General features: G+C 42.9%; 1 protein-coding gene across 9 annotated transcripts in view; it reads right to left on the bottom strand.

Annotated features, from left to right (window-relative positions):
* PTPRT (protein tyrosine phosphatase, receptor type T) overlaps positions 1 to 15663 on the bottom strand; it is a 281951-nt gene that overhangs the window by 74866 nt on the left and 191422 nt on the right. For all 9 annotated transcript variants that reach the window (XM_017832332.1, XM_017832340.1, XM_017832341.1 and 6 more), the window contains exons 11-12: positions 15027 to 15063; positions 744 to 879 (exon numbers count right to left, since the gene is read on the bottom strand). In XM_017832332.1, coding sequence (XP_017687821.1) covers positions 744 to 879; positions 15027 to 15063 — 173 coding nt within the window. The remainder of the gene's footprint in view (positions 1 to 743; positions 880 to 15026; positions 15064 to 15663) is intronic.

Below are 15663 nucleotides of genomic sequence, written 5' to 3'. Positions count from 1 at the left end.
ATATAGAGCAAGTGGGTCCTCAGTCTCCAACCTCTAGAACTCGCTCTGCATTGTGAGTATTTTTGGTTCTGGCTTTGTCTCTGTTATCTGTGAGATAACTTGTGTTGTAACAGTCATGACAGACAAAACATCAGGAGAATCAAGTGTTGGAAAACTGGGTGGGGTGAGGCATCCACAGCTTCTCTGGGCAACCTGTGCCAGGGCCTCCCCACCCTCACAGGGAAGAATTTCTTCCTAATATCCAACCTAAACTTTCTCTCTGTCAGTGTGAAGCCATTCCCCCTTGTCCTGTCACTCCAGGCCCTTGTAAATAGTCTTTTTTCATCTTTCTTGTAGCTCCCTTTGGGTACTAGAAGGCCACAATTAGATCACCCCAAAGGTTTCTCTTCTCCAGGCTCAACAATCCCAATTCTCTCAACCTTTCCTATTAGGAGAGGTGCTCCATTTATCACTTTGTACTTCTACATGCTACTTCATGCGTTATCCCTTCACATTAATTATCAATTAATGACCACTAACTCTTTGCAGTAACAACCATTCCTCTGTTACTCATGTAATATCCCCCAGAACAAGCATTTCCTCTGAGACTACAACCTCTTAAGTGTTAATGTTGCATAAATAAGTATTAACTGCTGCCCTCTGTAACACAAAAGAAATGTTTGATCTCCCTTTATTTATTCTTCTTTTTGAAACAACAACACTGTAACCAATAGGTCCAAGATGGAAGCAAAGCAGAAACTTACCTTCTCTTGATGGTAAGCATTGCTCCCAAGAGGATAATCACAAACATCAGGAGACCAGCTATAACTCCAGCCATTTTTACTGTGCTGTCAACTTGTTTTTCTGGTTCCACTGCATTGGAATTCTGGGTGGAAGCTCCTTAAAAGATGGAGGGAGAGGAAGGAGAAGATAAAAAAAAAAAGAAGTTCGTAGGGAAATCGAGCAATGATCCACTTTAAATATTCATTTGAAAGCCTAACAACGTATTTGCAATCAAATTGCAATAGGCAATTGTCCATCTAATCAAATCTGCCTTTAATGAGAGCTAATGACAGATAATTCAGAGCAGTAATCGGCTGTAAAATCCCAGTGTAATGCAAATGATTCTAATATTTTACTATATGATACTGTAATGGGGAATTTACTCTTCAGAAGCACTCAGCATACCCCCAGAAACAAGAGAGTAGCAGCTGTAATTTTAATTTCAAATATCTTGAGTGGAGGTGCAATCCTTACTCATCAAGATAATGAATGCAAAACTTTGCAGTAACATACAAAAACAATACTTGTAGAAACTTTTTTCCCCTCTAAAATCAGCACACACCTCTATATCTCACTGCAAACATGGAGGCCCATATTTTGGTGAACATAAAAATTACAGTTCTACATGTAACAAAGATTAATCCCAACACACAGAGCACCCTAGAATAAACACAGAATTCTAGAATGGTTTGGGTTGCAAGGGACCTTAAAGATCATTCCATTCCCCCCCCTTGCCATGGCCAGGGACACCTTCCACTATCCCAGGTTGCTCCAAGCCCCGTCCAACCTGGCCTTGGACACTTCCAGGGATGGGGCAGCCACAGCTTCTCTGGGCAACCTGTGCCAGGGCCTCCCCACCCTCACACATCATCTCCAGGTGTGACTTCTCCTGCAGCCCAGGCAAGACAACATAATTTCTATTTGAATTTTTCTGGGTTTTTTTTAAGAGTGAAGCCTGCACACCTAAAACCAAAACATATTTAGGAACGTTATTTGCGCAGCATTTCCGCTTTTCCTTCCTTGCTGTGATCTGATTTTGAGAGTCTTTTCTCCCTGCACTAACAGCACCTCACAGAACGTTGCCCTCTCCCCTGCTGCTGCTTCCATAGTGCTCATTATTGGCTCTGCTGCCTTCACTACTTGCTGCACAGAATTTTTCCAGATATAGCTTGAGCCACTGAGCTTGATTTAGAAAGCCCCACAAGATTTGAGTCATGGCTACTCTAAAGACTAAATAAGCCTATCTTCATTATATTCCTGATATACTTAACTACTCCTAAAAATATCACCATGGCAGTTAAGGAAGTTAAATGAATTCATGTTACAGGAGATCACACTCTTATCTTGGGCTTCACCTTTGCTGGGGGAGTCAGCCAAGTCTTCCTCCACAGCTTAAATGCAGTAGGGAAAGGGCATCAAAGGTGAAAACAGAGGGCTGACATCAGAAGACCATAATGTTTTGCTCTTTTAATAATTCTGTGTTGGTGACCTTCAGGAAAATCTGAATCCCTTCTGTTCCTAAAGTTTTTTGGGGAGATAGTATTCAACCAAGCTTATGTGTTGGTGAGATAGCACAAAGCCTCACTGGGTTATTCTGCTGCCTGTTTGGCACGCATTAAACTGCACAGGCTTTAAAAGATCTTTATTTGCAAGGATGAATCCCAAGGGTCACTATGATCAAATCATGGGGGTTGGAATGAGATGGTCTTTAAGGTCCCTCCCACCCCAAACCATTCTATGATACAGAATGATATAGATGATATAGATATAGGATATGATACAGAATCATAAAATACCAATATAGGGCTTTCTGCTATGTTCTGAATAGGGCCTTAGCTGATGGACTTCCAGGGATGAGGATCTTATCTTCAACAAACTGTTATATTCTACTCCCACAGTATCCTGAAGAGCACACACAGCCCACTGACACCAGAAATGCAAAATTAAGAAAACTCACCGCATGCAGCAATAGAAGAATGATTCCCTTCCTCCTACAGCTAAGCTGGTAATCTGTTCTGCCAGAGCAAAACCCAATATTTACCAAGCAAAAAAATGCTGGCTCTTGGAAACACACATATAATTTTCAGCTTTTTGTCCCTGACAACTCTACTGCTCTGCTGCCTTCACCAATTTGCCCCCTTAGTTAAGAGTTCACTGGTAACTTCTGTGCTCACATGTCTGAAATGCCCTAATGGGACTCCTGAGCAGGGAAATAAAATAACCTCTCAGTTGCATATTACCACCTTTATTTGACAACACCTCTTACAGTCCTGGAGCAAATCTATCCTCGAGGTATACCATCACACAGGCAATGCTGACACCATCACACAACAAAGTCAACGATAAAGGTACAATTTCTCCCTGAAAAATGGCTAAAACTCTATTCATTTGAAGTGAAAGTCAGAAGCACTCCAAATTGTCCTTCACTTGAGCTGCAGTTACTCCTATGACCCTAAATAACAGGTGCTGGAGAATGGTTTTCTATCACAAAGAGCAGTCAGACCCCCCTCATTTTTGTACCATCTGAATGCCCTCGTGAAGTGTGAGCCACGTTAAACAAAAAACAAGAATGGGCTGTCAACTCCATCCTCTAATCCACTCGATTGGTTGGATTTTGCCAGGCTGCTGCTTGTTACTACAGGCAATGTGTGGTCAGTGTATTTTTATCTGGTATTTCTCATCCCATTGCAGGCTCCTGCAGTCCTGGAAGGAGGATAAAGGCTCATTATCCGTCCTGACACCTCCACACTGCAGTGACTGATTCACTCGAATCTTCTGTGCAACTCTTTCTATCCGTCTTGGCAAAGGCCAACAATTCCTTTAGGCTACTAGTCCAACCATTTGTAAGTTGTCTCAGCTAATAGTGCCTAGGAATTGAAGATATGACAGTGTCAGCAAATTGCTGGCTCTGGGATCCTTAAAGCCTTGCAATGAAACTACTGCAGAAGTCCCTCGTTTTCCTGCCATTCTGGGATATTTTCCTTGCAGATGCCTCAATCTCCTCTGGTTGCTCGTGCTCCCACCACCAGCTGTAGGTAGGAACATTTTTATCCTGGTAGGAGGACAACTGTGAGCTGTCCCTGTCCTTGCAGGAGGTGACTTCTGCTGCTCCTGACAGAAATGCTGCTTCAGAATTCCGTTTTCTTTCTCTTCTTTATAGGGACGCAGGATCTGAAATCCTCTGAGCACAGCAGCCCACAGAAACTGCTCAGATGGCCATTTCATACAAATACCTTTAAATACACTTGGAAAGCTCTGCACTGCTGTACTTGAGGGGCCACCCTCTCCTTTATGAAAAACAATGTTTATATTCTGCCGACATTAAAACAAGGAAAATAAACAATAACCATATTTTCTAGTTGTTACTTCCACCACGTCTCCTGGAATAAATTGGTCCTAGTAACAGAAGCTGGATACTGGGATAATAGGATACAGAACAGGTCAGCACTGTTATTAGTGTGTGTATTCCAGTGGCACCCAGAGCCCCTGCTCAGGTCAGGACCCCATTACACTGCACCAACATGAAGCAGGACTATTTTCTGCCCTAAGCTTGATTTCTTAATAAGGAAGGCAAATGATAGAAGACAGTGCCAGAGAAGTGAAGACTGTAGGTCCCCTGACACCCTATCTGTGCTTATCTACCACACCAGGCTACTACTTCCAGAGATACACATTTCTGTGCTGTACAAAATGCACCATCCCAGAAGCCTGGCCAGCAGCACCAATCTGACTTTCCCAGGCATCAGCATCCACCCAGCTCTCCATTTGTCATTCAGAGCTATTTCAACACTTTAGTCCTTTCCTAGCAACCCAATTTACTTTGTCTCTTCAAAGTTCCCAGATCCAGCATCTTGCAGTGAGACAGAAGGCGTTACAAGAAGCACATTTATGGGAGATGCTGTTCTGGTGATGCTGCGGAGAAGCAAAGAGGGCAGAGCAGGGAAAATGGTTTATTTCCCAGAGTCATCCAGCTCATTAGCCCAGGAGAAGTCAGGTTTATGGATCATCAAGCACTGATGGTTTAATTAAGGTTTTGATTAAGCTCTAATCTGGCCTTGCTGCTGTGGAATCACAGAATCATAAAATATGCTGAGATGGAAGGGACCCATCAGGATCATCAAGTCCAACTACTGGTCTTGCACAGGACACCCCAAGAATGCCCTCATGTGCCTGAGGGCATTGTCCAAACCCTCCTGGAGCTCTGGCAGCCTTGGAGCTGTGCCCACTGCCCTGGGGAGCCTGGTCAGTGCCCAACCACCCTCTGGGGGAAGAACAGCTGAGGGAAAGGCACCATATATCAATCTTTCTCCCAGCAATTTATGCATGGATATATTATTTGAAAATAAGCCACCAGATATAAAGCAACCTTCTCTGTGGAGGTGGCACTCTGAAAAACACCCAGGAAAGAATGATTATTGAGTGCATGTAGCTAAGCAGGACTGATAATACAGGTTTCTTCTATAAAACCTATTTCACAAACTGCAATTTGAAACGTCCTTTAAGCAGCAATTACAAAATTGCATTTAGAAAAATGTAACTGTCAGGAAAAAGGATTCAAAAGAGCCATAAGCAGGAGGAAAAGTCAGGTATTTGTGTAAGATTTCCAGGTGGTGAGGAACAGAGAACAAAATCCTGCCATGGAAGTGGTACCACAGTCAGTGGTAGCTGGGTCCCTGTGTAGGAGAGAGGAGCATCCCAAAGCATAACAGGAGGAGGGAAAGCAAATAAAATGGCTCTAAGGACAGCAGGGTCAAGAAAAGGGCAGTGCAAGTGTAAAGGAGGGAGGGACAAAGTGAGAGAAGCAACACAAGCATTGGTTCAGCCTCCAGGTCCAGGAAAGACCCAACAAGGGGACAAGTCTGGCACAGATGAGGTTTGGTTTCAAATTTGTGACACCTAAGAACACAGCCTCTTCAGACAGAAATCCACTCGTGGAACAGAAACCAATCAGAAAAAATCACTTCAAAGCATTATTTAACCCGGAAAAATTAATGAAAAATATTGGGTTCACAGTCATTAAAATGAGCTGTTCAATCAGAATGATTTCTTTGCAGCACATAATGGCCAGGCTGCAGACTGAATGCAAAATCTCCTAATAGACCTAGAGGCTTATATTCAAAAGACAGCTATTCTCAAATCACTTGTAAACATGATTTCCTTTATTTATTTATTTTTTTATGGTGCTTTCTATGTGAGTGGCCTACAAATGATTCAAGCATCTCTGCACATAGAAATGTTCTCAGAGCCTGATAATATCTATACCAGTGGAGCACAGTCTGACACGCAGACACGAGGCCAGACCCCCAAGAATGATTAACACTGAGATAAAGGTGGGAAAGCACCATTTTATATCCTAATCTGGAATACCAAGCACCAGCCCTGGGCATCAGCTGACCAGTATAAAACTTCCAGCATTGTACTGGGGCTAAAAAACTGTGCACAGAGCCAGTGCTTCTGTACATCATGAGCCAACAATGAAACAGCTCATCAAATCTGAAAGCCACGTTCCACTTTGGTTTTTTCTTTGTTGTAATTCATTAAAAAAAATTAACACCACAAAGAGTATGTAACATCACTACACCAATTTGCCTCCTCCAGTTATTGAAGACTGCAAACAGCACAGGCTTAAGCCTACAATGAGATACACTCATTTCTTCAACAAAGGTCAAAAAGAAGGGAAAGAATGATGAGAGGCAAAAGCTTTCAACCGTATTCTAAGCAGAGAGAGCAGCAAAACGAAGCAGACCAGGAGAGAAAGACAAACCAGAATTTGTATGAGGGATTTTCAAGCTTACAGGTTGAATCTGTGGGAGGATGAAGGTAAATACACAGCGAGGAATCAAGATCAGCATTATACTAAACTGATGAGAATTAAAAAATAGCACTAAGAGAATAATTGATTCTGGAGATTCCAGGCAAATCCACCACAAAGGCTTTTCTTTTCTCCTCCTACAGAAGCACTTAATTTGTGCTAAAGGCAGATATATGGACCCCAAGAATGAGAAAGGTTATTACATTTGCTTGAAAGAAGAGCTCAGCTAAAGAGCAGCTGCTGTGATGACAACAAGTGATGGGATGGTTCGGGGGTGAGAGCAGGTTCCCATTTTAACTCCCCAGTTTTGCAGAGTTATTTAGAAACCAGCTCAATATTATAAAAATGGAAAGCAAGCAAAATTCCCGTTATCACAAGTTCAAACTGACAGATGTGATTTAATTTTTGTGTGGTCCAAAACAGACGCAGGCAGATCAATCTTTTGACTGACACACGTGAAAACTTCACAGTGCACAGTGTTGTGGGCATAATAACACACTCATCACACCCTATTAACAAAAAATAATTAACCTTTGCATCAGTCAGTCCCCTCCAAGAAGTTACCCTGATCTCATCACGATTATCATTCAAAATCCACACCCACACCAGCTGCAGAAGCTGCAAAACCAGTGAGCAAAGTCGAGGGGTGGGTAGGAAATGAACACTGAAATAAAATCACCTTTTGAGCCTGACTGGTCAAAGGTGTTCCAAGTACCACAGTGGCCTACAAAAACCTACAAAACCTACAAAAACCTACCAAACCCATGCCTGGTGAGGCTTCACCCCCGGGCTGAGTGAGCAGCATGCAAAGGAGGGCTCTGAGCCTCTCCCAGCAAGCAGGAGTCAGCTGGGCAGTGTGTCAGGGAGTCTGTACACACGCTCTACGTGTGCTGCATGAAACACTGGAACCTCCTGCACTCTGCCAAGTGGAAGCAGCACTTTCAGGCATGCCTGGAATGAAGATTTTTTTTTTTTTCCCTCTACAACAATACTACAAAGCAGTCTCTGTTACACCTGCCTCTCTCGTGTTGTTATCACAGATCCTGATATCACCACGTAGTTTTTAAATGTCCAGCTCCTGGAAAAGCTCAGAAGCTCATGCATGAATATTAACCCTGTTTGTGAACACTGGCTCGTTTGGAAATCTATTTAAGGAAACAGAGGTATAATGTATTTGTAATAGCCTTGGGTTTGTGATGGCTTTGGAAGTGCTGTTAAAGGACACTGACAATGATAATCTGTTTATGAAAACCATTTTGAGTGATCCACAGTACCTGACCAGTGGTTGACACACCTTAGAAAGGATCTCCAGATATCAAGAAAAGGAGACCAAATATTGATCACCCAGATGGTGTAAGTGTGTGAAGGTCAGGAACATGCAACACTGCTGTCCAAAATGTGACAGCCCTCCTCCTGCTTCCCCCTCCCCTGCCCCATCTCAGCCCTTGTGCAGAAGAGGCTTCAGGGCACATTCAGACAGTTCTTCCTGCAAACCTTCAAGCAGGAGAGATGAAAAAACGCCCCTAAATTTCACAAGTGAATAAACATTTACTGCTCCCTGCATTAAAACTAAATAAACAAACCCCAAATCCTTTCTGATTTACCTTCACTTGTGGCTTTAATGTCCAACTACCTTTTTTTTTTTTCATTTCCCCCTCTTTGCCTGGCTACCAGCTTATTTAGAAGCAAAAATAAGTGTAGAGCCAACCAGCCTCAGCCATGTAGAGCCAACAACATCCTTTCCCACCAGGTGGGTGCTGAAGTGGGACAAGAATCTCCAAGTAAATCCTTGCCTGCTTTGATTCCCAGAGGACTTGGCTCACACAGCAATAATACATTTGATTCTGCTTTTTCAAAAACTGTCTTTTTCTGAAGATATCCACTGTGTCCCCAGGAGTGGATGCTCTGAATTAGAGTTGATGTTTGCACAGTCTCCTGTTGCTTAACTATCTCAAATTTTACCTTAAACACTCCGCCTCTTCTGCCCTTCTCTCCAGCTGCTTATTTTAATTGAGGAGACCAAGGTTAGGGTCTGGCAGTGCAGCAGAGCTCTGGAGTAGAAAATGTTCTCTAGAAACTGGGCTGGAGTTACCAAATTCAGTTCCCTGTGGCCTCATCCAGCTCTAGACCAGGTTCTGCACTAATTTAAATCTCCCTGGGAAAAGGAAGCCCCTAAAGGTGACATTTTAAATCCCTCTAAGTAAGTCTTGCCACCAAATTTGGTGAAAATAAAGATGCTCACTGGGTTAATTTGGTATCCACGTGCCAGAAAGTTTGATTTATCTCCCAGTGAAGTGTATTTTTCAGTAAGAGCAACATAAGTGTGTCTTTTATTAACAGCTGTGTATGGTGATACACAAAACTAGTGCTAAAAAATAACTTTTAGAAGGCAGAGATTCGTTCAGGGGAAAAAACAACTGAACATTTTCATGCATTCAACTCAAAAAGTGTGATAAACCCCTCTGAAATAAATAGCACATAACAGAATAAACCTGTCAAAGGAATAACATTCCAGTGTATTAGAAGACAAAATGCAATAACAAACAGATTTGAAGTGGGATTAGATCTGTTTAAAAAATACATTATCTGTCTACAAACCCAGACTGTATTTCAGAAAACAAAAGAAGCCTCTTCAATGAATTTGAGGGACCAGGAGCTATTAAAAGAACAGTTCTCATATGCAGCAAAACCATGTGTGAACAGTAGGAATATTTTCCACTGATTTCTTGCAGCCTCCTCCCTGCCCCAAGACTTTCCTGGACATTTTAGACCCAAATTCTTAAATGAGGTCTCAAGACTATCTCAGGAAGTTTCCTTCTTCCAGTGCTACCAAAAATCAGGACCTTTTCTTCCATCTTAAAACCATTTGAACTTCACAGTGATCCCAGCACTTTTCTGCCCCTGTATCATCACAGCTGTCCTGATGTGTAGTTGAAAAAACTGTTGGGTGAGGAAGCCATAAGTGGACAGGAATAATCATGCAGCACTGGGAGAAGAACAGGAACATTCCTACAGAAATGTAATCCATCTCAAAACTGAAAAACCATCCCCTCCTTTCCCCTCCCTTTCCCATTCATCACATGTAATGCTGTCACACCCCAGTCAGTCATTCCATGCACATCAGGCCAAAGGAGAAAAAACTACTTCCACAAAGCTGATGGGATTTCCTCTCTATGTTTAAATTTTCTCTACACATTCAAATTTAATGGTACTGGTCTCAGTGTTACACGTGATGGGGCAAGCTGGTGACACACAGACCTCCAGGTTCAACCTGATGAAACCACAAACCCCTTGAGAAGCTCCGAACATCCCCACTTGTGATCTGTGAGCAACTTAACTGCTGAGGCTCAGTCCTGCAGCTTCTCTGACTCCAGCAGCAGTTTCTACACAGAGGGCTTCCAGAACCAAGCTTTCATTTTCCTGCCATATTTCTTCAACAGCAGCACTCAGCTGTCAAAGAATAAGTGAGATCAGCCCCAGCGAATTCTGGAGCTGCTTTAACTGAAGATGCAGCTCAGCTCCATGCACGCCCAGGGAGATATTCAACCTCTGCAGAGGGGGATCTGTGGGGCTCTTCCACCACACTCAAGTGCTCCTGTGAAGATTTAAGTGGTTTGAGCCCCCCCAGCTGACCCTCAGCACAAGCCAAGATCCCCCTCGGAGCTGAAGGAGTGACATATGAGGACTGTCCCCTTTTACACTGTATTGGAGTAATTATTAAAGTATTTTCCCATGCAAAACAAATATGAAACAAGAAGTCATGAAGCTGCTCAGACCTCTGGAAGGTTGACCAGTTTTCCTTCTCCTGAACTGATAATCACCTGTGCTCAAGAGGCTGGGCGGGTTTCGCGTGGTCACCTCTTGTCTACCTATTACTGCTAAAAACAAGCAAAATGGTTCCCAGGCAGCATGCACAGAAAAAAAAAAAGGAAAAAAATAAAAATGTACCTCATAATGATTATTATAGTTCCATTCTTTCATTTGCAAGAACTCACATTTTAAAGAAAGAAGAAATGAGTATCAGGAGATAAGGAACCATTAATGAGCCCTCTGCCTTGGTTTCAATTACACTGTGAAATTAATTTAATGCACTTTAAGAATACAAGAGGTAATCACTCTCTCTTGGTAAGAGGTTACAATTTTCTCTAATAAAGTGTCAATATAAATATGTTGCTTTAAAACAGGAAGAACAAGTCAGTTAATTCAGAAAGAATGGGACATATTAAAACAAATGCTATCAAGGAAACCAAATGGCAAAACCAATAAATAAACTGTCTGAATGAAAACTGTATGGCAGAGAGCTGGTAAATTGGGGTTTAATTAGAAACTTATTTTTAAAGAGTGTTTTATGCTAATGAGATGCATCCAAGTGACTAATGCTGTGAAAGATGACATTACTCCAGTAATTTAAAAAAAAGAGGAGTAGCCCACGTGAGGAGGGAAGTGGCAAGAAATCTGAGAGCAATGAATCTGAAAATAAATACACACGTAGATACAAAAGGTTAATAATGTTTGTGGATTTCAAACATGCTGGCAAAACGTGGGATGGGCTGCACAGACTGGACAAACGCAGGGAGCTTTCTGATGGATCGTCAAATGGCACCACAGCAAAGGTTGACAGGGAGTCCCCTGCCACCAGCCCTTCCCACAGGCATCAGCCAGCTCCTAGATGGGAGCACTGGATGGAAGGAAATGAGCTCACAGATGTGCTGCCCCATGCCTATTAAACACGTGCTGACCCCGTTGAGGATCTACCAGCTCTGCTTTGAAGGATGCCATGACCTGGTGCTCTGAAAGGCTGACACTGCCCCCACCTCCTGACATTTCATAACCCCAAACAGAAAGATCTGAGAGCTTTTTCTTGCTACCACAAGAACCACATTCATCTAACCAGAAGCAGCACACAGGGAACCATGCAAAGGGTGAAGCCCCAGAGAGCTGGGAAGCAGCTCCTGTGTGGAGCTGGGCTGAACTGGAAAGGGGTCGATCTGAACGGCCTATTTCTTGCTAAAAGAGAAAAGAAAACTGGGAAACCTCCAAAACTTTCTGTAATGGACTAAAACTCTTTAAAAAGAGTTCTCTGCTTTCATTTCCTTGGTGTTGAGGCAATGGGACACACAAAGCAAATTGGCTCCCAGGCTGCTGGAGGAGCGGCAGCGGAACAGCCTCGTGGGTCTCTCCAGTAATTAAAGCGACTCAGCTTCTGAACAGGTGCCTTGCAGCAACACCCAAGATGTGTTATAATCCCCCAGTAACACATGCCTAACACATTTCACTGCCTAATTACTCCCACACTCACGTTTAGTGCCCTTGTTAATCCAGCACTTCAAGAGAATACTTGCCTTGCTTAAACACGTCTCGATCCTAATCTTCCTGTCACTGGTGTAAATCAGGACTCATTTCACTAGTGTTAATGGAGCTGCTGCAGTGTCAAGAGTCTAGGAATGGAAAAATTAGGCCTAGATCCCAAATGAACATTTAGTCTGGCACCAGCAGTATGTATTTATTTTCTTGCATCAAAACAAAATATGCTTTTTTCTCTGGTACCAACTCAAAGCAGAGCTTTTAAGAGCTGTCAATGCCATGATTAATCCTGACTCCAAAAAAGGTTGTGTTTGTTTTTTTTTCAGATTCCTACAGAGAGACCACAGTGGTATCCTCACTAGCAGCTCTATTGGTTTTGTTCAAGGCAGACTACAGGTTTGCTCATTGTATCCTCAGCAAGACAGCAGTGCAAATAAAGGTGAATACAGGGCAATGCCATTAAGGATAATCAATATAATGAGCAGCCAGAAGACAGCACAGACACAGTAGGGCATCTAGAACATCCCAGATATCAGACTTTGATCAGGACACAAGGTAATTACTGTTTTGAGGGTGTCTGTGCACTGCCACACAGCAGAGAGAGGGCAGATACAACCCTCCTCTTTCAGGGGCCGGGCCGGGCAGCGCCCGAGTCCTTCTGTTCATATGGAGTTAATGTGTGGTGGGAATTCAGCCTCATGACACAGGGAAATCTGAAACTATGGGAAAGCTCTGAACCACATTGTTCAGCTATTGCTCAGCTGCTGACACTGCCCAGGTGCCAGCAATGGCAGGGACTGCTGTGTTACCAACACCACAGATTCACTCGTGACTCTGCCTTGGTTGTGAGCTGCAACCAGCATTGCACCCCTGAAGAGCTCAAACTGCATAATATCAGCCCCAGCTGGATATTCCAGTGTCCATGCTAATGGTCAAGCTCTGAGAATCACAGCATTGAAATTCAGAGCGAGGACAAGAGGAAAAGAAAGGGAATTTCCACAGAGATTTCTGCACTCCACGTACAGGAAGAATAAGATATCTGCCCATAAATCAAAAGTGATATGAATTGAGACAGCGACAATGAACACTAGAACTACCATCATTTCTTGTCCTTTTCCATTCATGTCAACAAAGAAAAATCCTCAAGAATAATATCACCAAAAAGCAGTGGCTCTCTAGACATCCTCAGGCTCTACCCATCTCTTTTGTATCTCTTATTAAATGAATATTAGCAAGAGATCATTTTTAAAAAAAAGATACAGCATTCAGAAACAACAGAAGGAGGGTGGCTTATTGACTCTTCCTGGTGACCTAACAGGTTAATGAAAATTAAATCAGTTTGCAGAAGTCAGTGGAAGGTCAAACACCTTTGTGACACTTTTCTGAGGTACCCAAATCAGACAGTGCAAACTGAAGACCCAGAATGGATTTTCTAAGCTATGTAAGTTTTTATTTCCCTTTGAATAGTCACAGAGCAAATATCTTTCCTGACAGCATGACACCATTCTTCCACCAGCTCCAGAAAAATAAATGACTGAAGTAGGAAGAACTACAGGTTTCCAAAAATTAATTAATCCAGTAATTAATCTGATCTCATTAGAAGGCTTCTAGTCATGCTTTTGCAAAACCTTGTGGAGCCACATTTCACCCATTCTTGTCTTACTCAGTCCTGCTCTTGCCCTTTCTACCACCAGAAAGCCAAAATCAAGTATTTGAAATGGTCACATCACTACCAGCTGGAAAAACTGAGAGGAAGGAGACACATAGACTGAGACACATAGAATGTTTGTAACCCAGAGAATGAATTAAATAAAGATTTTACAGGGAACTTTTAAAAAGGAAAGGAACAAGAGGATATGGGGAGCACCAGAGCCACAGATGAGAAGGAGAAAGGGGAGAAATGGCTCATCCTCCTTGTGTTTCAGTGGTGACACAACTTCTTACAGCCCCACCAGTTTGTGTATCGGGTCTCAGCAGGGAAAACAGCTGCACCTGCCATCCCAGGGCACAGCTTCCTGGGACAGCCTGGCATGTCTCCATAGGAAGATGGAAAAAGCCCTTTTCTGCTATCCAACAAAATGATAGATGGGGCTTCTTTGAGCCCTCCCAACTCCTCTGCAAGTGCAGGTGCAGAAGGGATCGGCAGAAAGCGCCTTGGAGTCATCAACCTCTGCCACAAGGAGTGAAAGGAATGGAAAAAATGGGATGGTGCCTCAAAGGACTTCTGGGTGCCTGCCAATTTTGGTGAACTGTCAAAAGCCTCCACAGGCAGCAATGCAGGTGTTTGACATTCCAGCAAGGCAGCAGGAGCACAAGCTGGCAACCCTATATTTTGGAACTGGAGAGTCACTTGTAGCAGAGCCCATGGCAATTACTCCAGCATTTCCTTACAGCTCGTTTTGAGACTACAACATGTGTTGGGGGAGATCTTTTTACAGCTATTCCTCTGTGTTACAAGTAAATTGGTTTCTGACATATTTTCTGGCAAAGTAGCCCCTGGGGTGGTTCTGAAATCTTCACAGGAGTTGTTAAAAGCAACTGTGAGCTCCTAGAAGGAACTCAGACATTGTCACTGTTGCTCCCTCAAGAGCTACACCTTGTGAACCAGCCTGGGGCTATTTGTCTTGGGTTTGCTCAGTTTGGGCCAGTTTGGGCTATTCTGAGCCAACCACAATGAAAATAAGCAATGCACTCTACCAGTCTGTTGAATTATACCATGAAAATGGTGTGATGTAAGAATTGTGCCCTGGTGTGTTCAAGGTGAGGCTTATGGGGGATCTCCTCTTATCTGCTTTGTACAGTTGCAGAGAGAACAAATTTAATAGGAACTTAATGTCACTTTTCCAGTGATGTTCTGCCAACAGCAAGAACAGTCCTAAGGACAGAAAAGCTGCTGACAGAACAAGGGAAAGGAGGAACCACAGAAAAAAATACCACGGGTTAAAAAAACAACAGAGGTCACAAACACAGTGGAGTGATTCTGGAAATTGTTGTTCTGCCTCTGTAATCTTCCTTAAAAGAAAAAAAAAAATAAAAGAAGAAATAAAGAGGCTGGTTCTTTGGATAGTAACTGTAATCAAGTTGTGCCACCACTGCAGTTTTAACATTACTGGCATTGTGCTTTGCAGGAAAGAGAGACCCAACATACCTTTTGTTGCCAGGCGGACACAGTTGATTTTTGTTTCCTGAAAAATAAAAGCAGAAAAAAAACACATATAGGAAAACATCAAGGTGTGTAATTTGCCCATCTACAATAAACACACATTCCTTTAAAAAGGTACTAAAAAAAAAATATGCATTTTTTTCTTACGCTTCATCTTTGAAAAAAAACCCACCAAGTTTTGATTGCAGAAAACACTCCACACTATTGGACTTGCCTCCAGCTGAGAGTGTTCTAAATGTTGGGAAGCTGAGAGTGACAACACGTTTCTCCACGCTCAGGGTGTGAGTGATGGGTCCCACGTAACTGCCTGATTAGCTAATAGAATCTACCAGTTAAATGGCCTGCTCTGTAATAGACTGACAAGCTCTGGGTCAAAAGTACATGCAACTGTACATCTAATTTTCATGCACCATTACTGCAAATTTCGCAAATTGGGTATTTGTTTAAACACATGGCAAACAGACACCGAGGCAGTCATTTGAATATCCCAGCTCTGTGGATGTGAAGCCCAGCACTGCTGTACAGCTGCCTCTGCCAAAGGAGCTGCTCTGACAACCCTCTCCACTGCAGCTCTTCCTTGCAGAGCTGGGATAAAACCCAACCCTTTGTGTTCAGTCCACCT

This window comes from Lepidothrix coronata, unplaced genomic scaffold (assembly GCF_001604755.1).
Source record: "Lepidothrix coronata isolate B3197 unplaced genomic scaffold, Lepidothrix_coronata-1.0 Scaffold201, whole genome shotgun sequence".
Lineage (NCBI taxonomy): Eukaryota > Metazoa > Chordata > Aves > Passeriformes > Pipridae > Lepidothrix > Lepidothrix coronata.
The sequence above is the reverse complement of the archived record's forward strand: the minus strand, read 5'-3'. Positions and strand labels throughout refer to the sequence as shown.